Source organism: Leptonotus elevatus, chromosome 10 (assembly GCF_054856555.1).
Source record: "Leptonotus elevatus isolate MCC_2025b chromosome 10, RoL_Lele_1.0, whole genome shotgun sequence".
In the NCBI taxonomy this organism is placed as follows: Eukaryota; Metazoa; Chordata; class Actinopteri; order Syngnathiformes; family Syngnathidae; genus Leptonotus; species Leptonotus elevatus.
Window position 1 is genome coordinate 8,342,460 of NC_141248.1, and position 23,678 is coordinate 8,366,137.

Sequence of the window (23,678 nt, forward strand, 5' to 3'; positions counted from 1 at the left end):
CCAATATATTCTATGGACCACCACTAGTCACAAACATAGGATTCTGATTATCACTGTGTTTGAGAAATATGAATTAAGCAGCAAAATCCACCCATTTTATCCATATTAGAGGGCGGGTATTTTGCCACTTGCTGTTGACAGAAAATGACATCACAGTTGCTCAGGGCTCAGACCACCAATCACTGCTCACCTGTTTTCTGAATTTGGCCATGTGATGTTCGCAAGCTGAGCTGTGACTGGTTGTACCTGAGACCTGAGCAATTGTGATTTCATTTTGAGTCGATAGAAAGCCTATTAGGCAAATGTTTTTGTCCGGCTTTGGACAAGAAGACCTCTGTCCTAAAAGGGGGCAAGGCAACCTCCATCCATCCATCCATTTTCGTGACCGCCTGTCATTAAAAATAGAAATGTAGCATACCAAATGAAGAGTAAAACACCTACATGTTTAACTCGGAAACAATACAACAGATACCCTAATTTGTTATAGGCAATAAACAAATGAACTCCTTCACCTAATGGTTAAGCTTTATTATTTAGATTTTCCATTTGAGCCGATTGCCCATAAGCTTATAGTAAAGTGTTAAATACAGTAATAGAATGGAAAACTGTGAACCTTTACCACTTCCTTAGATTCAAGACAATTGATACACGGGTATCTAACAGGACAGTGAACCCCTTTGTTCTCTGACCTTAGTGCACAGTCAACAAGTTAAATGACTTCATTTGTACTCAGTAGGCCATCTGCCATGGCCACTTATTGTTCACTTTCGTTCCACAATGAGGGGGGCACCCACTTTTTGCGCCATTCAAAAGTAAATTATACTAGCACTTCATTTCAACGACAAAAGTTCTCCAAGCATAATCCTACAGTTCCAGTTTCTTGTTTTAAGATACTTAACATTCCCCAAAAAATATTTTAGAGGACTCAAACTCTTGACAACTACAATTGTAAAACTACAGATAACATGCACTTGTCGTACACGTCTTACGAAAATACGCTTCCAAGCCTCAAGATAATTCCCGGTTGAGACATGCGAACGTTAATATTTACTTATACTTCTCACCTTCCATCCTGCACCCTCTCTTGCACTCAGTCAACCTTGCTTACCTGAATGACTGTGTTTCCACCCTCTAGCAGGGCAATGGCGAGCAGTATGCTTTCTTGGAAGATGCGATCGCTGGTCGCGTTCATGATGAGATCAATAACCAGATCAGAAGCTCCCTCTTTATCCAGGTGGCACTGGACCTCCGCTAAACTCAGTTCGCTTCGCCCTCCCACCCCAGGGCTCACAACTAGAGTCACAAAAAAATAGATAATCACTCATTATAGATACTTTTGACAAAGTACATATCGTAAAATGAGCTAAAATGCTGTTAAAATCATAATTAATTTAATAGTTTAGATATTTTCCCCTAGATACATTTGTAACACATTCAGCCACGTCTGAGTAAACCTTGGATATAATTATTAAAAATAAGCAAAAAGGATTTATGGGTTTCCATGTTGTGTCAATGTTCTATTGCAGATATAGGCTGTGATGTTACATATAAACTATCTCCAAGTAGATGTCTGCGTCTAATTGTCATAACGCACACACATACAACACCCAAGTTCAATGAATTTGGATTTTGTCAATCTTAGACAGCTGGGATAGGCTCCAGCACGCCTGCAACCCTCGTAAGGATAAGCGATTCAAATAATAGATGGATGGGTGGATATATAATTTTCTTTTTTCTAATTCCTTCATTTTCACCAGGGCACATATGTCACAACACCCACCTGTAAGAGCTTTTCCGTGTGATCCAGTAGAAAGTGGACTGTTGCCAAAGGGCGTGTGACTATCTCTCCTCTGTCCAGATTTGATATTTCCATAGTATCGGTTTACCAAGATCTGCCGCAAAGCTTCTCCCTATAAGGACAATATACAATAAATGTTTCAAGTCTATTTATAGTTTTGTTTGTTTAGTTATGATCATCATTTATTAACCCAGCATATCACATGTCCTAGGAGCATATGAAAGGACCATAAAAGAAGCTACAAATAATTGACATTATAATTAAATGTCTGCTTTTAAGATACCTTTGACACTGTCATGTTTTTTAGCCAGTCAAAAAAAGATAAATAATGTTTCTTTTTGTTTTCCTTTTTGTTTTTAGCATAAAATAATTCCCTGTTGAAAGCAATTCATTAAAAAAAATACAAAGTAAGAGTCACATGAGCCCATAGGTTGCCTCGTTTGGACAAAATTTGTTACAACAAAACCATAGGCTTATTCACTTATGCCTTCTTTCTGACCTCTGTTGGTGACGTTCAAAGGTCACCACACTGATGCATTTGGAAAGGAATAGTCAGGATGTCTTGGTGAAAATCAATGCAACATCTAACCAGTGTTTCTCAATCCTGGTCCTCGGGGAACACTATCCAGCCTGTTTTTTCCATGTCTCCCTATTCCAATACAAGTGATTCCAATGATCAGCTCATCAGCAAGCACTGGAGAAACCTGATAACGATCCTCACCTGCATTGGAATAGGGAGACATGGAAAACAGGCTGGATAGTATTCCCCGAGGACCAGGGTTGAGAAATCTGATCTAATCTACAGTACATAGAGTCCGCTTAGAGGAGATGTAAAAACAAAAGGTACTTGTCCATAACACAATTAGCTATTGCATCAAACCGTTGGGCCAGAGGGTGAGTGAGTGCCATGCTGTGGAGGCTGTTTGACTGGGGTTACTATGGAGTTAAATTAGGGTTAAAAGTTTTGTACTTCAAAAAATAAAATTTGAAACTGAAAATTCATGTTTTGATCTTGAATTTCACAAAATATTAAAATGTATTCAAAATAAAAAGAAGTGTGCAGAATTTTTTTTGGGGGGGTTACATTTAATTTTGATTTACTTTGATTATTCTTTTAAATAAATTATTTTCACTTTTTGCTTCCATGTATATGTTGACATTTGGGGTTTTATTTTTTTTTCAGTTGCATGTTTTCTTTTCAGATCATTCCAAATTTTCACTTTAAATCTCACGTTCAGATTGTTTTCCCTCAGTTTAAAATCTGCTTTTTGAGTTTCAGACATTTGACCCGAATGTTATGTGGGGGGCGTGGTATCAACTGAGCGGTGCATGGAATCATGAGTGACAGCTGAACAAAAATGCTTGGAAACTCTCCCAGTGGAATAGCCTTCAGGGAACATAGAAAAAAAAAATCGAACTCATTACATTATCTTTATACATTTTTAGATTTTGTGAAATTCAAGATCAACACATACATTTTCAGTTTCAAATTTCATTTTTTCCAAGTACTAAACTGTTGACCCTAATTTAACACCATAGGTCACAAAGTTTGTTAATTTGTCAGCAGAAGATGGAACCCCGAAGCAGCCCAAACAAAGTACCTACCCTCTCCTGATCCTCCAGTTGCTTCTGAGGCTGGTTGGGGTCAAGCTCCTTTAAAGGGTGAGTTGAGTTAGTAGAAAGCAGTTAAAAAAGTGGAAGGGTTGCTATTTGTTAATACAGTCCACATTAGATTTACATGCACACAGGGCGTTAAGTGCAAATAACATCATGCGGGGTAAGTTAGTGTCATGCAGGCTGGCTAATATACTGTATGTACCAATCATATTAAAACACACCAACATGTTAAGGAAATGACTGGATTGGTAATTTCCAATTAAATTAAAACAACAATATGCTGTTTTAAATTAAGCTGCTATTTTATCATCCTTGATCAACAAAACAAAACAAACACACACACAAAAAACACTGCCATTGTCAGCAACTCAAGGTTCCGGCATGTTGTGAATCCTTCATGGCTATAAATTATTTGACTCTGGTTGTCTTTTATTTTGTCAAGAGTGTGACACGCTGCCAGTAAGGGAGACAAATAATTGCAATGAGGGGGACACGAGCAACTGTCACATACAATGAATACATTTGTCACACACAAAAAGCAACATCTAACTTATTCCTTCACACACAAGGCTCACTGACACAAACTCTGGATTTAAAGAAAAACAGAATGAGTTGAAAATGTATGGAAAATGTATGGGGAAAATTAGACAGTATTAAGATTTTACAACAGAAGCAATGTTAATGTAGGTAAAAGGAGAGCAATGGGGTTGAATTGCCGGTATTACACCACTATGACACATCAACAGTAGTAACCCATAATAGGGCACCAGGTCAGTATAGATAAACACACCTCATCAGGGATTTCAGGTTCAGGTGGAGGTGCCAGCTGATAGGGAATAAAAGGATGATGTTAGTCAAGTTTTGAAGATGGTCAGTTAGTGATGGTGCTACAGTACATGGCAGTCACGTATCTCTTATGGCAACAATTAAACAATGCAACAAAACATTACTCTCTTTAGTAAGCGCCAAGCATTCACACAATGCATTCACACAACACACATTATGCATGCACATGACAGAAAGACACAGGTATAAATAAGGAAAAAGATGGGGATGGGATTGCAATGCGTGTTGCATTGAATTATGCATTTCCTGGGGCAATGGTCCCCAACCAACGGGCTGTGTTGTTTTATTGTCCTAGAAATACTATTGTAGCCTTCACCTGACTGATACCTTTGAATAATGAGATCTATTTACCATTTCCCAGTCACTGTGAGTGAGCTGCAAACTGTGCCACACATATCATACTGGTTACTCGCTGTGGCAACCTCTGACTGACAGCAACCAAGCCCAAAGTCAAACAACAATAAAAATATTTGGGGAAAAATATGCCGAGATATGTTTCTTGGGAGTCCCAAGATGGCGGGCCCGCGGCTTCAAAAGTCTCGGGCTGTGTCCAAACGTGCACCCTACTCCCTATATAGTGACCTACTGAGGGATCACGCCATTTTATGGGGGTATCCGAATGTCCAGGGAGCGAAAATGTAGGGCACTCAAAATTACCCATGGTCCATTCTGAAAAGTAGTGAACATCGATACTATATACTACGGAAATAATTAATTAGTTTTAGTTGAAAATATGTACAACAAAGGAACGGAAGTAGTTTTAAAACATTTTCATTCACAATTAATAGTCCGAGATTTATGCGCCCGAGCGTCACATATCACGTGACCACCGTGCCACGTGATATGCGACGAAGAGAAAGTAGTGAGCTGGCTGTCTGAATCGCCAAACAGAATGAGTGCATTACATATTAGGCTACTATATAATGTTGGGTTATGTAGTGAATGAGGGCTTAGGGGAAAAGGGTGGGCATTCAGACACAGCCTTGGCATATGCCCTATCCAGTAAGGATGAGCCTTATGTTGTTGTGCGCCCGCTAAATGGGCCGTGAGGAAACAGAAGAGCTATGAAATATGCCCGCGCATTTTGCACCGCACATGAGTTTAAACTGACAGACTGTTGTGAGCGGAAATAACCGGTGTTGTTTAACTGCTGCGGTTATATAATCCTGACGTTTAAAAACCACGGTTAATTGTAAAACCGCTTAACAGCTGCACCCCTAATTCTATTGACACAGAGTATCTAAAAAAACAGTGACCAATCGTCACCAAAACATGCACATTATGCACATTCCTACTCTTGTCCACCTCAACCTGTGAAAATATAAAAGCGATCGGCACATTATTTGGGATTTTATCGACATAATGTGAGCCTCCTATGAGGAAAAACATTATCACCTACACAAAATGAAAAATATTGAGCTGATTGTTGTTTTTTACTTTAACAGGTCGGCGTGGACAAGAGAATTTTGGTGGCGATTGATCTCCGTTTTTAGACATTTAGCGACTAAAGTTTCCAGGCAGGCAGCTAGCTAGCAGTTACGAGTCACGAGTATGGATTTAAATGGAAACCATAACAAAGTCACAATTGTGCATTACTTAAATGTGACCAGAAAACAAAAAATTATAATACATAAATAATGTACCAGTATATATATTTTTTATTTTTTTTATTAGCACTTTTTTATAATTGGAGGTAATGCAAAAACCATAGCTTTTTCTCTAGGTTGTCTACCATATCGGCAAAACATAGGCATAGGCCCCATAGGTGTGAAAGTGCATATAAATGTGTTTCTCTTATTGATTTTTGCACTCAAGCGTAATTAAGTGATCACAACAAGAACATAATACAACATAACTACAGTTCTTTAAATGTGCACAGCTGGTCAAGAGTAAACAGAGTGTAGGTCATATTCCCACACTGAAAAAGCACAAATGCATTGTACTTGACCATATGGAGGAATGACAGACTCATACATTATGCATATCATGAGCTATGCAAATTTGCAGTACACGCTAGATTTCAAAATAACTATTAAAAGGAACTAATAGGCTACTGGCCAAATACACCGGGCATGTACAACTGGTAAAGCATCATCACAGAAATTCTGAATTCTCTCTCTTGATACTGTTAATGTATTTTTGGTCAACACAAACTGTGTGACTGATCACAGTTACGTTGGTGGCCTTGAGGCACATAGCCTACAATTAATACCAAAATAATTGCATTAATTGATACAAAAATTGACTGAAATCCCTCATTGTACCATAGGGTATATCAGTGTGAGGCAGGATTTGTCATTGTACTTTGGAACACACAAATGCTATTTTATGTAACACCTTGAAATTAAATATCTAAATCAGCAGGCATAGATAGAATGCTTGGAGAGAAAAAAAAAGTCAATTTGACTGAATGTGATGCAACATGTAGATACCCGGAGTATTTAAAGCAGTTCAGCCGGGATGGGATGGGTTAGGCTGCTGACAAAGCTCACAAATAAGATGCTATGCTAGTAAGCACGTTATTGCTATTAGTGAAGGGTGGGAGTGATATGTGTGTTAGTTAAAATAAAAATAATCAACCTCAGCCACATCCATTTCATCATCAAAGGCAATCAGCTGGAAGAAAAAAAATATATAGAGGGAAAATTAGTACAGCTCAATTAGTGTGTTAAAGGGGAAGTCAATTTTTCATAATAATATGTTATATGTGACCTCACAAGTCTGATCAATTTTACATTTGTGGAATATGAGTTATGCAGCAAAATTCTGCCGTTTTTATCCGACTCATCACAGTTTATCTGTTTTCTGATGCTGAGCTGTGATTGGTTGTTACCTGACACCTGAGCATATGTGATGTCATTTTCACTTGACAGCAAGTGGCAAAATGGCCACCTACTGATATTGGTAAAAACAGCTGGATTTTGCTGCTTAACTCATATTCCACTAATGCAATATTAACCAGAATACTGAATTTAGACTAGTGGGGGCTGCATAGAACATATTATTGTCAAAATGTTTTTGTTTTTTGGGGGAGGGGGTGTGGGGGTGTGACTTCCCCTTTAAGCTCATTCACACGCACACACACAAACACAACATGCAATGTTAGTAGATGCTGTTAAGATACAATGTGCATGAATCACTAAAGATTTGAGCGGCTGTAACCAAGATTTGCACGCTTAATGTGAATTCTCAAATCTGAGACCATTGTGATTCCTGATTTTTCAACTTTAAATATTGCATCTGAAAGGCAGGTGCAATCAGCACTCAAAGCAATGCCAACACAGCGCGGGAAACGTAAGAGGCAGCAGAAAAACCTTTCCATTGTGCAAATTCCATAAACGAAAATGATCTCAACACATTGTCTCCATTGTCTGTAACACAATTATGAATGAGGCAACATCGTGTTGCCGTGTGTTCTTTGAATCACTAATAATCCCATAAATTCAGACAACCACTGTCTCTATTAAAAAAACAAGATATATAAATGAGAACACAAGCAATATGTTTATGAAATTAATGGCTGCATCACCAACTGTTAATACAGAAACTGTTGATCAACTTCTGGATGAAATCTCAAATGTCCTGGATGCTGTTGCTCCTATTAAAACTAAGGACCATTTCATGCCGACTGAAAACACCTTGGAGGTGTGCTAAAAACATGACTTAGAAATTAAAAGTGCAGAAAAGCGGAGCGAAAGTGGAGAAAAACTAAACTCCAAGAGACAATGTCTTTGTAATTTTAACAAAGAGCTAGTAAAAGCTAGACAACACTTTTTCTGAAATCATTAGTAAGAACCTCCACAATACGTGCACTTCATTCGTCTTGGTTGACAAACTTACAAATCCCTCAAATGAAACAGCGCCAGAACTCCTCTCAACGGATACACGCAATGGATTTGCCTGCTACTTTAGCGAAAAAGTATCAGGTCAAACATCGTCACAAACTACATAAATACTACACAATGCAGCACTTAAAATCACCCAGGAATAATTCAATTACCATGACAGAATTTTTTTCAGTGGGTCAAAATACTATAACAGACTTCAGACGTCATGTTCAGCAGTTGAAACCTTCCACGAGCCGTCTTGACTCAAAACTATTGTGAAACCTGTTCAAATTGATTTACAGCAAATAATCAACTGCTCACTTCAATCAGGTGCACTTCCTAAATCTCAGAAAGTAGCCCACCGTCACGCCCAATCCAAAAAAGAGAACGTTAGATGTCTCCCTGTTAGCAAATTATAGACCTCGAACCTTCCCTTCTTTACCAAAGTTGTTTTAAAAAAAGTGGTTTTTAATCAACTCACTTTAAAATGTACACATTCATAGTGCAACTTTTTTTTTTTTTTTTACCATATGGCTATGACCGGGCAATAATGTGTGGTTTTAGGTTGCGTGTGTGAAGAGCTGACGTAGTCGCGGGACCAGGTCGTAAGCGTTTGAGTAAGTAACGTAAACAGTCATTGTATTTCCGGTTGTTGATAGAGAAGTACAGAGAAGGTCAGAAGGAGCTGCATTGTGTCTTTGTAGATCAGGGGAAAGCTTACGACAGGGTGCCCAGAGAGGAACTGTGGTTTTGTATGAGGAAGTCTGGAGTGGCAGAGAAGTATGTTCAAGTGGTGCAGGACATGTATGAGGACTGTAGACAGTGGTGAGGTGTGCTGTAGGAGTGACAAAGGAGTTCAAAGTGGAAGTGGGACTACATCAGGGATCAGCTCTGAGCCCCTTCTTGTTCGCTATGGTAATAGACAAGATGACAGACGAGGTTAGACAGGACTATGATGTTTGCAGATGACAGGAACAGGTGGAGGTGAAACTAGAGTTGTGGAGGTTTGCCCTGGAAAGGCGGGGAATGAAGGTTAGAATCAGGAATGAGTACATAAGAGGGACAGCACGTTAGAGGCTTTGGAGATAAAGTCAGAGAGGCCATACTGAGATAGTTTGGACATGTCCAGAGGAGAGATAGTCACTATATAGGCAGAAAGATATTGAGTTTTCAAATGCCCGGCAGGGGGTCTAGAGGAAGACCAAAGAGGAGGTTTATGGATGTAATTATAAGGACATGAAGGTAGTTGGAGTGAGAGCAGAGGATGCTGAGGACAGGGTTAGATGGAGGCAACTGAATTGCTGTGGCGACCCTTGAAGGGAAAAGCCAAAAGGAAAAGAAGAAGAGGAGTGCCGTCACGGACAGTCAAACACGCTCTCTGTGTTTGAAGCGGTTCAAACTGAGACGCATATTATCCAAATTGAATATAAAACTACCTCCTGCGTGTAATTTAAATCTGTCCAGCAAAAATATGATTTCATGTGCTTTGTGACTGTTAAGACTGCAAGAGTCATCCAGTTTCAATCTGGATGGGCTAAAAATCTGATTTTTCCTGGCAGTCTAAAAAAGGCCTAAAATAGCCTTTTATCAGCTGAAAAACATATCCAGACTGAAGGACTGCATGCGCCAAGCAGAGCAAGAGAAGCTTATACATGATTTTATCTCCAACAAACTTGATTATTGTAACGGCCTTCTGACTTGACTCTCTAAAAAGAGCATCAGACAGTTGACGCTCATTCGGAACCTTGCAGCTCGGGTTCTGACCAAAACAAAGAGATCAGAACATATCACTCCAGTCCTTTAGGCTTTACACTAACTCCTAGTCAGCTGTGAAATAGGTTTCAAAATTATGCTACTGTTCTATAAATCACTGAATGGTTTGTTGTCCTGAGTATATTCAAGAAATGACGATTGAATATAAACCCGGTAGCGCCCTCAGATCTGCAGACTTATGTCAATTAGTGGAACCCAGAGTCCAAAGTCTTTGTTAATGTAAAGCACATTGAGTTGCCCTGTGTCTGAAATGTGCTACAGAAATAAAACTGCCTTGCCTTGTCAGTTGAGCAGTGCAATTCTGAAACTTCTGAATTGATATAAGGGCAGACTTGAAGGCAGTCACAAGAAGGAGTCATGTTTTATCACCTATACCAAAATTCTGTTCAACTCTGCATTTCCGTGCTTCTGCGGCATTTTAGTGAGCTGTGACAATTGGTGCTGTGTGTGTGCGTGTGTGCGTAAGCATGTGTGGATGTGTGTGATGTGAATTTTTGTTGTTGAATATGCTGTGTTGCATTACGAACAATAAAGTAACATCTCACTAGATCTGCTTTTAACTTGAATCACAAGATCCAAAAGTAATCAAGGTGGTAACATGGTAAAAGTACCCTGGAGCTTGGCGAAAACATGTGGTCGGTACCTTCTCTCTGTAGCCACGGTCCTTCGTCATCATCTCCCTGAGAGTCTGCAGTACTTTGATGCATAGGCGCTCCTCATTCTCCTCCAGCAACTGCTTGGTGTGTTTAATTAGTCTGGTATGCAGTGGAGAGAAAAACACCCATTATGTAATTTACAAGATGCGTCTTCAATTTCTAACCTGAACGCAAAGGTAGTTGATTGGACTTTGACTTTGATTTAAAACAGATTTGGTAGTCGAAAAGATATCGGCTTATTTTATGGACTTGGAAATATATGGAAAAATAGTGACGCTAGAAATTGGATAAAAGCATCATTGGGTGTACTGCATAAACAATCTTAATTTTTGTTTAAAGTCTAAACCAAAATACAGGTTCACTTAAGGCTTAAAGTCGTTTAAACAATGCTTGCAACCTTTAAGTACAATACAGTTACACAAACACTTTCAGCACACTAATCTCCGACATTCAAATGACAGAAGTAGCCAATTTTTTTATTTTTTTAACGCATGCGCATTTTACTTATTATCTCCTTATTTAGTCTTTATGTTTTATATCTAGGGCATATGTGATTTATATATATATATATAACGCGCAGGTTAAACACAGTCATGGTTTTGAATGCCAGCATTATTGACTATATTTACCAAATTTGTTTCCCTTATTAAAAGAGAAGCATCTTCTTCAATATAAATAAATAACATACTATATATTGTAATTTCATACTTGGATATGAATCCTCCACTTTCACATTTCTTGCGAGCTTCTGTGTTCTCAGGGAAGAGCAACTCAGGACGATGTAGGACATCCACAAGTACCGAGAGCTCAGCTTGGACCAGCGGCCGTAAACGGTCCTCCAGAGCTGATACTATGTCCTGCAGATGAACATAATCGGAGAACAGGTTTGAAAATAAAGCCCTTAAGCAATCAATTAATTTACGTTTGAGTTCACAACACTTATAAATACTTTTTAGGTTTTGAATAAGTCTTTCTAGAAAGTTAGAACTACAATGCATCAAGTTAAATACTGTTTGACAAATGTGTGTGATTCATTCTGGTACAGAATAATTCTCCATAATAAAAAATAATAATACTCCAGTTACAGTATTTACCACAGACTGGTTTCTCAACATCTACTGGTTGTAGTAAAATAAATAAATAACATTTTAGCTTAGATAAATACTCAAGACTAGGCTTATTATATAATAAGGGCCTTGCAAAATGTATAGGTTGGCTGGTCAAGAGTTAAAACTAATAAATGACAACTAATGACAAGTCTGGATATTTTTATTAAACCTTTTAAGTTTTCTTCTGTTTCTATAAGTTGATTATAGTGTGGACTCTACAAACAATATGTATGTAAATATTAGACTTATTAGACTTTTTATCAAAATTGCAAATAAAAGAAACTGGATGATAGCCACTGGCTGGTTTGTTCTCATTTCATAAGAGTTCATGTAAGGTTAACGTGCGAGTCTTCTCCCTGTAAGTATGAGTAGTGGTCTCTAGCGCTCTAGCCAAATGACTACCTGCGACAGGAAAAAGGGATGAACTAGCTTTGATCATGGGATGTCAATGTGCACATTAAGCAAGGTTGAGAAATTGCTACGTCTGGAAACCGCACGCTTTAGTCAAATTGTTTTAGATTACTTTTAGAGGGTAGTCAGAGACTTCCAGTGTACAAAGTCATGTGTTACAAGAATTTGACACGACACAGCTCGGGTTATTGAAATTGTTTCCCAAAAAGTCAATGTAAAGATGTCTGCATTATTTGGTATGTTGCACTGTATTCATATTTGCTCACTACCCTTCCTTTTCTCTTTCATGACGTGATTAATCACAACATACGTTATACGAGGCACATGACAAGAGCAGCTACAGCTCCCTTTTCACAAAGTACCAGTAAGGGCTGAAATACTGAAATCAAAATGAATAATGACCCAGTCTACCTGAAAAATTGACAAAACCAGAGGTACACTGAAAATGTTGATGTCTCTTTGCCCACCTGAAGCCTTTCAATAATGTTTCTATAGTCTTTGGAGGTCGGAATTCCGGAATCTCGTCTGGAAGTGTTCTTTGCCGACAGTTTCCAGTTGAGGAGGCTCTTCTGTACAACATTATTGGACTTGACGAATAAGTTGTTCACTTGGCTGTCCAGATCCACTGGGATGGCAATGGCTCTGCTCTTAGCTGCGTTGAAAATTATGCAAACTTGTAAATGGTTGACACATTTGGTGTATCGCACTTTTTATTATATCTAAACAACAATATGCTTCTAGGTTGGTGGTCCATAAGTGTAATATCATACCGACATCTGAGAGAACTTTGATGCAAGCTTCCACCGAAGCTTTCTGTACAGGGTTAAGCCAGTTACAGTGGAAAACTCTGAAGACCCCCTGCAGCAACTGTACAAACACAGGCTGTCGAGTCTGAAAAAAAGAGAGGTATATCATAATAATAGTTTTTGTGTAAAGGAGAAGTCAATCCAAAAATGTTTTTTACAATATTATGTTCCATTTAACCCTAATAGTCTAAACGCGGATAGTGATTAATATTGTCTTTGTGGAATATGAGTTAAGCAGCAAAATCTGCCTTATTATTATTATTTTTAACTCAGGGGGTGGCCATTTTGCCACTTGCTGTTACTTTGAAAATTACATCACAGTTGCTCAGGGCTCAAGTATAACGACCAATCACAGCTCACCTGTTTTCTGAAGCTGAGCTGAGTTGTTACCTAAGCCTGAGCAACTTTAACTTGATTTTCATCCAACCATTTCTCTGAACCGCCTATCTACACGAGGGTCGCAGGTGTGCTGGAGCTTATCCCAGCTGTCTTCGGTCAACAAATAAAATAAAGCAAGCAAAACGGCAGCCCCCTGAGATGGATAAGAACAGGTGGATTTTGCTTATGAACTCATATTCCATAAACACAATATTAATCAGAATGGCGTGTTGAGTCTAATGGGGGAATAATTTGAACATTTTGGGGTTGATATGCTTTAACATTGGTGGTGAATAACATGAGCAATATGACAATTACAGTAGATTCCCTGACTATGGTGGAGGGCTCTACAGATTTTAGTGAGCCAGCTGTTTGGACTCATCTGCACATCACACCAGCGGTTGTTAAATGTTGAAAGAAAAATCTATTGGCTGCTCTCAGCCCTAAAGGACAACAAATACCTCAGTTATCTTTCCCAGAATGGCAGCCTGCAAAAGAGGGTAGTGTAAAAAGAAAATGTAATGAAAAAAAGATTTTCTACTGGAGTGATGGAAATATTTCACTGGGAAACTACACCTAGGGCTTATGGAGTGACCATTTTAAGTCATTGTATCAGCTATACTCATCCACCCATCCATCCATTTTCCAAACCACTTATCCTCAACAAGGGTCGCGGGCGTGCTGGAGCCTATCCTACCTGCCAAACCATGTGCAACACACCCACAAATTAGGGAACATCAAAGTCACTGTGCTGACTAAGCCACGAGAAATTCACACAGTGTAGATAGAATACTTTTTCAACCACAATCTCTTGTATCACTTTACACAAAAAGTTGGTGGGCCACATGGGATAGGTTGGAAAATTTACGGGAAGAGTCAGTTACTTACATACATGTTGCGAGCCATCTACGCAGAAAGAGGAATTTCGTATTTTACAATGTTTACAATGTCAAATTTACATAAAATATCAATCATTAAATCAATGGGTCACAACATGAGCTTAATCAAATGGATCAAAACTATAATTTCAAAAATAATCTCGTTCTGATACAAAAAAATTATTAAAGAATTTCTTTATTGTTGTGATTGTATGTTTGCTGGGGTGTGCAATAGCACTGTTGCTTTTGGCACTCTAGTCATTTAAGCAAAGCAAAATATTAGAAACAGCTATCAGAATGAGTGGAGGTTTATACTGTAATCCAACAATTAATATACTGTTGTAATAATACACCATTAACAATTTTTTTAGTTTGTCTGCATCTTGTGGATTGGATCTCATTAGTGTTTACGTTGTGACTGGCCTACATACTGATTATGTGTATGATGATGGTTCTTCTTTCGATCCAATTAAACACATTCAAAACCGACAAGTCAAAAATACAATTGTTGACAGATTGCAAAGCATGTAAGACGCAACTCTGTGTAAAATGCATTACATAACATGCTACTGTTTTAATTACAGCATATTTAATGCCAAACATTTCTTGTACCTGCAAGCTTGTGCTCTGATCAGAAAAAGGAGAGCTGAAGAAACATGTGACGATGCTCATGACTGTCTCAGTTACATAACACTCCAATATGGTATCTGCATGCTTCCTGTCACTGGTGTTGTTGCACACCTAGACATAAATAAACACTTGTGATGCATTGGATCATATCTCTTTTTCATGAGTGACACTAGGGCTATTTAGCACAATCTCCATTCATTTTCTTACTTCCAGGTGCCATGCTTTGCTTACCCGACAAATGTCCACCAGGAAGTTTCCAAACAGCTTCCACATGTGGTTTGATGTATAAATCTCCTTCATTTCCACTTCAGTGTCGACATAGCAGTGGTTCAGAAAGTTGATATAGGCAATCTTTACCTACAACATGTGAAAACCTTGTATCAAAGAAATCTGCAATACTGAATTAATTCCAACTAAAATAAAAAATAAACTTTCTCACCTCAGGAATACAGTCCTCATGCGTGACAACCCGCACAATGTCATCCAACGGCAACAGGGAGTTACATTTGATCTCAGTGTAGACATTTTTGCCCTCAGTGCAGACAGCTAACAGTTCAACCAGGTGGATGTGGTACATTAAAGGGCTGTTTTCGTCCATACGGTCCCGCTCGGAGCGCATCATTTGAATTAATGTTTGAAAGGACGCACGATCGTTGTAGAAGACCAGGACATCCTCACCTGAGTTCACAAGCTGAGGGGGTCAGAGTCATAGCAGACAACTGAAATCAGTGGCATACAACCATTTCACATCAGTCCAAGAAAAATTGCATTCTCAAAAATGACTACTGGAACATACTACAACTCAACACCATCATCTGATTGTGCGATTAGACGTAATTGGACATTAGAATGAGCCTTGATGCACAACTTGTAGTTCATAAAAAAACAAAAAACTCAAACCTCAGCCATGACAACGTCTTGACACTTTTTGATGAACTTATTCTCAGCCTTCACAATGGTTTGAAGAAACTTAAGGTACTGGACATGTCGACCGTGTGTCTCAGCACAGTGGACAAAGTGTTGAACCACACGGTCATTGATCTCACTGCACAGTTGGAAGTTATTCATGAAAATGTGCTGCATTGTAATGGCCTCTAGAATCTGAAAGAGCAGAAAAGCACAAAAAAATGAACAGCATAAGAAACACAACTAATTCAAATGACTGATAAAGCTTAAAATTAGGTCTCTATCAATGGCTAGAATCTGATTTGGGTGTGTCCCTCACCCCTGGGTTAAGAAAGAGGTTGATATGCTTGTGAAGAAGAGCTTGGTTTTGCTGGTTGCCTGCACAGAAATTCTGCAGAAACTCATGAGCCACTTTCATGATATCTTGCATGCGAACATCCTCACCCTGTTGTAGAAAACACATAATCTTTCCTTTTTCCCCCTAGAAATATTATTATGCATGTGATACAATCTTCAACCTCTGAACTACATAAGGACCTTTTCATATGGAATCTGTAGAAGCTCTAGCACTACGCAGTGAGCTCCCATGTTTCTCAACAGCCTCTGTTGCTGTTTCTTACTCTTCTTCCCTGAGCTCCCTTCCTGGACGCACAGCATACTGAGACGCAGCAGAATCTGGACAGAAATGGGAAATAAGATTTAAAAACAAAGAAAACAGCTCAATAACTATACATGATAAATTAGTATACCTCTTTTACAACCCTGTAGTTATAGTTACTAGTGCCTTCTGTACCGTTCTTGTCAGAACCGAGTGAATCCCCCTGTAAAACAAAGAACATGGACGTGTTAACTAATTACAGTATTGGACTGCATCAACTCAATTTACTGATTTGAAGCTACTTATACGGCACCTGTTAAACCCTCCATATAGTTTCTCAAAGGTACAGACACATAAACAACCTAGATGACCAACTAGGTCCTTTAAGCTTTGCCTAGGTCACAGGTGTCAAAGTCAGGTCCTCCACGGATGGATGTTTTCAAGGTTTCCCTACTCCAACAAACCTGATTCAATGATCATGATCATTATCAGGCTCCTGCAGAGCTTGCTGATGAGATGATCATTTGAATGAGCTGTGTTGGACTAGGGAAACCTCTAAACCATACAGGACCCCATCCCTTGAGGTTGACACCTGTGGCCTAAGTTGTAGCTCGGAACTGCTGACACTAGCATGTAACATTAAATTGTAGCAACTTTACCTTCTTTTTGTTATCTGACTCAGAGGCTCCATCACCATCCATCCCATCTTCTCCCTGTCTTTTGTAAACCCACAGCTCGGACTTCTCCACAATGGACCGCAATTGGTCGAGGTCTGATTTGATCTGCTTGTAGTTATCGACATCCTGCCTGGTCACAAGGAGCTGGACCTACGGCATATTTTGATACACAGGATGGAGGGTTTACTTTCCTTACCTTTTAAAACATTTAAATGTTCAGAGGTGGGTGCGTCAATGAATTTTGAGCGTCTGTCATTCGAGAATTGTCAACAGTCGGGACTCCCTTCCGTCATCGTGAATCCGTCAATATTTCAAGCCGAACGGCGGCGTAAACGTTAATCTGTCATTCGTCATTCCTCAGCAAAATGGCCATCGCTCAATGTTCCCGTCATTCGACGTCACTGACGAGCTGACGGAATGTCCACCTTTTTTTCCTAAACTTAATCTTAACTTCATGCCTGCATGGAACTCTATACTCTCGGTATTATTGAGACCTAGTGGTAGAAACGGTGCACTGTGCATATCTAAAGGGGCTCAACGTGTTCCAATATTGAGACTAGGGATAGACCGATTATCGGTTGGGCCGATTATCGGCGCCGATATTCATCATTTTGACGAATGACGGCATCGGTCATTTTGAAGAATTATACAGCCGATAATGGATCCATTTAAAAAAAGTGTTCAAGGGGAAAAAAATCAGGGAACTGATTACTTACATTTTTATAGATGCTTCTGACCCTGGGATCTCTCTGCACGTTGTTTTTGTTTGAAATTAAAACTAAGATACCAGTAAGTAAAATTTTAATACTTCAGATATTTTGAAATTTAAAATACTTTATTTACTATAGCAAACAATTGGGAGCTATTTACTTAAATTTTTGTTCAACTTTTGAAGACATGCTACTGCCCCTGTAAAATCGCTGAACTTTTTTTTATATTTGTAAAACAAAGATGTCTAAGAACTAAGACTTTTTTTTTAACTCCAATAAAAAATTGTTTTAACTAAACGTTGTTCAATAAACATATTCTTAAATGAATAAACAAACAAACAAACAAATAAGAGCTAAAGTTTGCATTTTTACAATTTTTGATGCCAATATTTTCCCTTTTAGTGAAAATGAATATCGGCTCCAAATATCAGTTATTGGCGTCCTTGACTACGGATAATCGGTATCGGTATCAGCCCTGAAAAAAAACGGTATATTGGTAAATCAGTCTATCTTTAATTGAGAACACCTGCAGACAAAATTAATCACCATTATTGAAGGAGACAGTGGTACATTTTATCAATTAGCTGAAACAATTATCAGGAATGAAAAATCCTACTTATACAGAGAAGTCACTCATCTGACGTTAACATTAAGTGCAGAACCTCTTTTCCTATCACTGCTTCCTGTCGTATATGGCTGAGAAGTCATTGTTTGTGAGACCAATTACTGTCATAGTTTCATGAAATAAAATGCCAAACATATTAAAAATACAAACAGGAACACATCTAAGTAAAAAGCAGAATTTATAACTGTGAAGAATTCACTGTGCTTTTTAGACATGGTTTCAATTGATGTGCAATGGTCAAATGGAGATCACCCTGATTGCCCGATGATGTCATGCTTCGGCAACTCCAATCGTACAAACCACATTACACCCTATTAAATAAGAGTGATGTGCTCATTTATTAGTTTATTTGTTCATTGAATTCACCTGGAACCTTCGTCTCCATGTAATAAAGATATTGACAATTAACTTAACTTTGATTTGTGTTTTGATATTTTTAATGCAGGCAGGAGCTCTCTTTATCAATAGATGCATTTGCTTTTATTACACAATCCCATCCATCCATCCATCCATCCATCCTGTTCGTCCAATTTCAATTATAGTTCATTTATTATTATTTGTTAGACAAATTATCCAGTATATACTTCATTACATTAAAGATATGTTAATGATAATAGGCACACATGTTGGCAACATAAACTTGTTTTTCCCATGTGTGTAAATTTATTTGATTATGTCAATAATATTATTTATGGTAGCTGGGATACATTATTGATTTACTGGACCAAATACCCATTCTAATATTTAAATATAAATAAATAAAAAATCTTGTTATTGATACAAATATTAATCAAAGGCAGTGCTCTCCCACCAACCAGCATCTGCTGTCAACTGACTTGAGAGACATTACATAAGTGGGCATCCGTCAAGGTTTTATTTTTGTCATTCGTCAGTCAAGTGACAAGGATATTGATAATTACCTTGACGAACAAAAACCTACTTCTGGCAATGCTGAGTCCGTCAATGTTTCTAATGTTTCTCGTCAATCAGGGCAGCCGTCATTGACTGATTGACGACCCTCCCGTCAATATTGACTACGGATGTCCAGATCACACTTTTTTGGATCAGAGTCAGAGTCACCTCATTTTGCGATCGGCCGTCTCCGAGTCCCGATCCGAAACTTCGGCATTTTATTAAGGAGGGGGAAAAAAATCTGTTTTTTTATTTTTAGTAACTACCCCAACACCTTTTATATGGCGAGTAAACAGTGGTTAAACTAAGTAACATTTAAACCCCCTTTTTTGGCACATCTATGAGTTACTCAAAGGGCTATTATCAAGCAGTATATACATTTTTAACAAGAGCTTTATTTTTACTGTAGCCGTTTTAAAAGCAACACTAAGGAACTTTCAGTTTGCGTTGATTGTGGCGCCACCATATGGACAAAGTCGGTAATGTTATGCCTGAAGGAAGACCACGTTTCTCATTAGGACAAGCATGAGAATCAAATTGACTTCCGTCTTATGTAACGAATGGGTAAAGGGGGAAGTGACGTATGCCATAAAGCAGTCAGCAAATGTATAGTTTTTTTTGTGTGGCAGTGTTCCTACCATCCTCCTCAAAGTTGTTTAGTGCCAGTAAAAGTGATACAGGCCATGGCAAAGGTACAATTTAACTAGTTTTAAATCGATATATCATCAGAAGAGTTATGAAAATATTTTATTACGGTTGAAATGTTCCTTAGTGCTACTTTAAAGCCTGCTACTTAACAAATTGATGGGCTTACCTAATGTTGTTTTACTTAAGAAAGAAAATAAATACGGTATCGTAAAATCCGGCCTACATGGCGCACCTGACTATAAGCCGTGTGAGCCAAGTTTGGGGAATACTCGAGTTTGGTCCACACATAAACTGCACCCAACTGTAAGCAGCAGGTGTTATAATGTTACCGCACTAGTACATGAGGGTTCCCACTACCACAGAAGGGATTGTCGGGACATAGATAACTGTTTGGGAACGCAAAGTGTCCCATTTATTAACATCTGAGCAGTATTTGTAAGGTGCACAAATAATACAGTCACTAGTACAGTATAACAACAGTACAAAACTTACAGCGCTTGACGAGACAATAACTAATAACTGTTTTTAAATGTGCTTGCCAGTAAAGGTGCAATAATAACTGTACAAAAATACATTACTGTAACAAAAATAACCAGCCTTCTTTAGCGGAAAAGTCTGTCCTTACCGGTAATTCTCGTGCCATCATCTTCCTCTGCGTAGTACATAAAACCTTCAAACTCCTCTTACTCCGTGTCGGAAAAGAAAAGGTCCAGAATGGCCTCGTTAGCCATTTCCCCTCCTTTTGTGTCACTCTCAAAACCAAGAATCGAATGTCAGGATCGAACAGCCTCCGAACGGCTTTGTCAGCTATTGCGCCGTCCTCATCGTCACGCAGCAGTCCAGCTTTCCTAAACCCGTTGGTGAACGTGGATGTTATCACACTTCTCCATGTTGTCGGTATCCGATGGCAGACTTTAGCAAAAGTTGCTCTTTGCATGCGACCAGTTTTGGTGAATGATTTGTCACCGCTAGTCATCCAAGTCTCCCACTGAACACGCAGTGCCACTTTAAAAGCACGATTGACACTAATGCCTAGTGGCTGCAAATACTTTGTTGTACCCCCAGGAATCACAGCTGGAATGGAGTTTGTGCTCTTGATGGCTGTCAGTAATATGGGCCCTCATAATGTCCAAAACGAGCAAAGCTTTTTTCTTTTTCCTTTTTTTTTTTGCGAAAAAATCCCCCAGGTCACTTGCCATAACACTCATTCAGCCATTCCTTCATCACACTTTCCATCAACCACCCTCTCTGGTTGACTTTTACAGAGATGTCTTTCGGGAAATCTTCTTTTGGTACAGTCATCCGTTTAAAAATCACCATCGGTGGAAGTTTATGTCTGGATGCTGTGCAGGCCAGGACACAAGTGAAATTTGTTTTTTCGTGGCTAGTTGTCCTCAGTGCGACGGACGACTCGCCTTTCTTGTTCACAGTCCTTGTGAGAGGCAAGTCAAAAGTCAGAGGCACTTCATCCATGTTTATTATCTCGTCCGGTCCGATGCAATATTTGTTAATCTTTTTTCGCGTGAATTCGCAGAACAGTGCTATTTTCTCCTCGTGGTCTGGAGGGAGTTGCTGACACAGTGTTGTCCGTGCGCTGATGGATAGTCCTCTTCATCCCATGAAGACACCATGATGGTTCACCTTCAAAATCGTCAATATTCACTTAGCCGGCTGTTTTTGGCTTTCAGTCGGATCTGCACCATTGAAACACCCCGGCCATCTGCTCTCTGCGTGTGCACCCAGTCTTTGAGAAGGTCTTCTAGCTCGGGCCATCTGCTTTTCAGACCTCTGAAAGCTTTTTTTGGTCTTTTTGCATTGAATGAGTTCTTCCTTCAGTCACCGGCGCAGGGGCCGCAGATGGATCCGCAGGGAGGAAAAAGCTCGATCCGCCGAGATAACACAAAGCACGTCCAAGTCGCCAGCGCCTTATGGCGACGGGGATTGCCGGCTCCCGGTCGAAGAAGTCCAGTGGTGCAGCGGGGACGCAACGCATCTACTGTATATCCTTTCCGCCACACGAAATGTTTTCTTTGCGCACAGTGCAAGTCGCACTGTCTATCTTTCCATATTAAAGATAATAACTTATTATCATCTACTTCCAAATACCTCGGCGCCATTTCCTTGTTTAGCCTCGCCAGTCGATTACCTTAATAGCGTCACTGTAGCAAAGTGACGCCATGACGCACGCTAAGCTGTGTGGAAAAATTAAGTCTCACTTTGTTCCGCCGCGCAACTCCAGATTTAATAAAAAAAGTTATACAAAATAACCTCATGTATTTATCCGACATGACAACGAGACAACGTCCGATTCCGATCGAGTCAGCAACCACGTGATCTGGCCCGATTTCTGATCATGTGATCGGGTCATCCCTAGTATTGATGGAATGCCAACCTCTTTAAATGTTGAATCATCTGTGTTATACCCAGAACTGCAAGTTCAAAAAAAACAAAAACAGAGAAGGAAACAGCAGTGGTCAGCTCTACCTGTTTGAAAGCCATGAGAACTTCCTGCCTCTGGCTGAAGTGTCGGAAGAGCAAGTGAAGTGCTCCAGACACGAGAGGAGGGTAGTCATGCATGGTAAGATGTAGAAGCACTCTTAGGAAGGTACGTCCACCATGGTCATCCAGGTCTAGAGGAGTGTTTTCTTCACTAAATGGCGAGAGAAAATAACTTATTATTATACTTATAAATAACTAATTATCTTTACTGAATCCTGTGTCAAGCTTTTGTTTATGTAGCAAGTTGAGAATTACCTTCCTCCAAATATTCCTTCTGCCTGCTCCTCAATATTTTCAAAGTCAAGATTTCCTGAAGGGTTTAGATTTAGGTTTAGGATATTTTTGTATTTTAAAATGTTTAAGAATGCACTTGCACTGGGCCAACTCTTCTATGCTGACCATAGTTATGCTTCCCTTCTTGGTCCTCCACTGGCTTACAGTACTACTGTGATGTGCCAATCAAATTCACAGTATGAACGTCATACGCCACTGAATACACGGCAAGTTCAAGCGTACTGAGGCTGATGTCTACCATGGTTGAGCATGGCACAGTGCACTTGCATTCGTCAACCAGTCGAGATTTTTTAGTGTGCCCTCACATACCTGGCATCTGACTGGTGACATTAATGGTTCCGTTCTGGCTGGCAGCATTTTCTGATTGCTGGTTGTTTTCATCAAATTCTCTTTTGAAAATACAGAGTAGGCAGGAAATCCTGTAGTCTAGCCGCACGTTTAGGATAAACTGAGGGAACAGAAGGTATAATTAAAACAGCGCTGGTTGTGAGTTCCAGTAAGAAGTAGTATTCTGCTGCCACACCTGTAGAATTTCAATGATTTTAAGCTTGGTGTCCATGACCATGATGTCTTCTCTCTCTGGTTCAGCTTGGGCTTTAACTACATCGCCCTCTGGCTGATGAGTTGGTATGGTGTGCAGCAAACTGCCTCCTCGCAGCACTACTTGGGTCATTAGCTCCCCAACTCCATGAAAGGACTTCATCACATTACTGCCAGCTACAGAAACACAAACCTCAACCATGATGGAAATACCATGAGTGAAGTGTCAAGAGCAAGATGCCAACCTTTGGTTTGCCCTTCTTTCTCAATCTTGTCGATGGGGTATACGATACTGACATGGACACAGTCTAAAATATTCAGCAGTATCTTTGTCAGCCTTAACAGGTCACTGAAGTTGTAGAACCCAAAGTATATGAGGTTCCTTGCCAGATTCACTACCTATTGAAAAATAAATTGACAACAATGGCTTACAGTGTATAGGAAAACTGGTGACCACATAACACAACACAATATGGTGATGTCTTTGGTTTTGTTAAATATCTGTTTGAGCAATGTCTGTGCAGTTATTCATTTATATTT

The 23,678-nt window shown here is 39.3% G+C and overlaps 1 protein-coding gene across 12 annotated transcripts in view; it reads right to left on the reverse strand.

Moving 5' to 3' along the window:
* LOC147166938 (inositol 1,4,5-trisphosphate-gated calcium channel ITPR1-like) overlaps positions 1 to 23,678 on the reverse strand; it is a 78,258-nt gene that overhangs the window by 22,378 nt on the left and 32,202 nt on the right. For 5 of the 12 annotated variants that reach the window (XM_086086205.1, XM_086086194.1, XM_086086196.1 and 2 more), the window contains exons 23-46: positions 23,384 to 23,537; positions 23,122 to 23,315; positions 22,908 to 23,046; positions 22,560 to 22,614; positions 22,290 to 22,455; positions 16,893 to 17,060; positions 16,385 to 16,456; positions 16,173 to 16,310; positions 15,955 to 16,080; positions 15,630 to 15,830; positions 15,169 to 15,420; positions 14,961 to 15,086; positions 14,712 to 14,840; positions 14,110 to 14,127; positions 13,683 to 13,709; positions 12,808 to 12,928; positions 12,505 to 12,689; positions 11,226 to 11,374; positions 10,505 to 10,616; positions 6,842 to 6,877; positions 4,206 to 4,241; positions 3,404 to 3,451; positions 1,781 to 1,910; positions 1,109 to 1,293 (exon numbers count right to left, since the gene is read on the reverse strand). In XM_086086205.1, coding sequence (XP_085942331.1) covers positions 1,109 to 1,293; positions 1,781 to 1,910; positions 3,404 to 3,451; positions 4,206 to 4,241; positions 6,842 to 6,877; positions 10,505 to 10,616; positions 11,226 to 11,374; positions 12,505 to 12,689; positions 12,808 to 12,928; positions 13,683 to 13,709; positions 14,110 to 14,127; positions 14,712 to 14,840; positions 14,961 to 15,086; positions 15,169 to 15,420; positions 15,630 to 15,830; positions 15,955 to 16,080; positions 16,173 to 16,310; positions 16,385 to 16,456; positions 16,893 to 17,060; positions 22,290 to 22,455; positions 22,560 to 22,614; positions 22,908 to 23,046; positions 23,122 to 23,315; positions 23,384 to 23,537 — 2,967 coding nt within the window. The remainder of the gene's footprint in view (positions 1 to 1,108; positions 1,294 to 1,780; positions 1,911 to 3,403; positions 3,452 to 4,205; positions 4,242 to 6,841; positions 6,878 to 10,504; positions 10,617 to 11,225; positions 11,375 to 12,504; positions 12,690 to 12,807; positions 12,929 to 13,682; positions 13,710 to 14,109; positions 14,128 to 14,711; positions 14,841 to 14,960; positions 15,087 to 15,168; positions 15,421 to 15,629; positions 15,831 to 15,954; positions 16,081 to 16,172; positions 16,311 to 16,384; positions 16,457 to 16,892; positions 17,061 to 22,289; positions 22,456 to 22,559; positions 22,615 to 22,907; positions 23,047 to 23,121; positions 23,316 to 23,383; positions 23,538 to 23,678) is intronic. The other 7 variants (XM_086086204.1, XM_086086198.1, XM_086086199.1 and 4 more) reach the window with 4 other exon arrangements.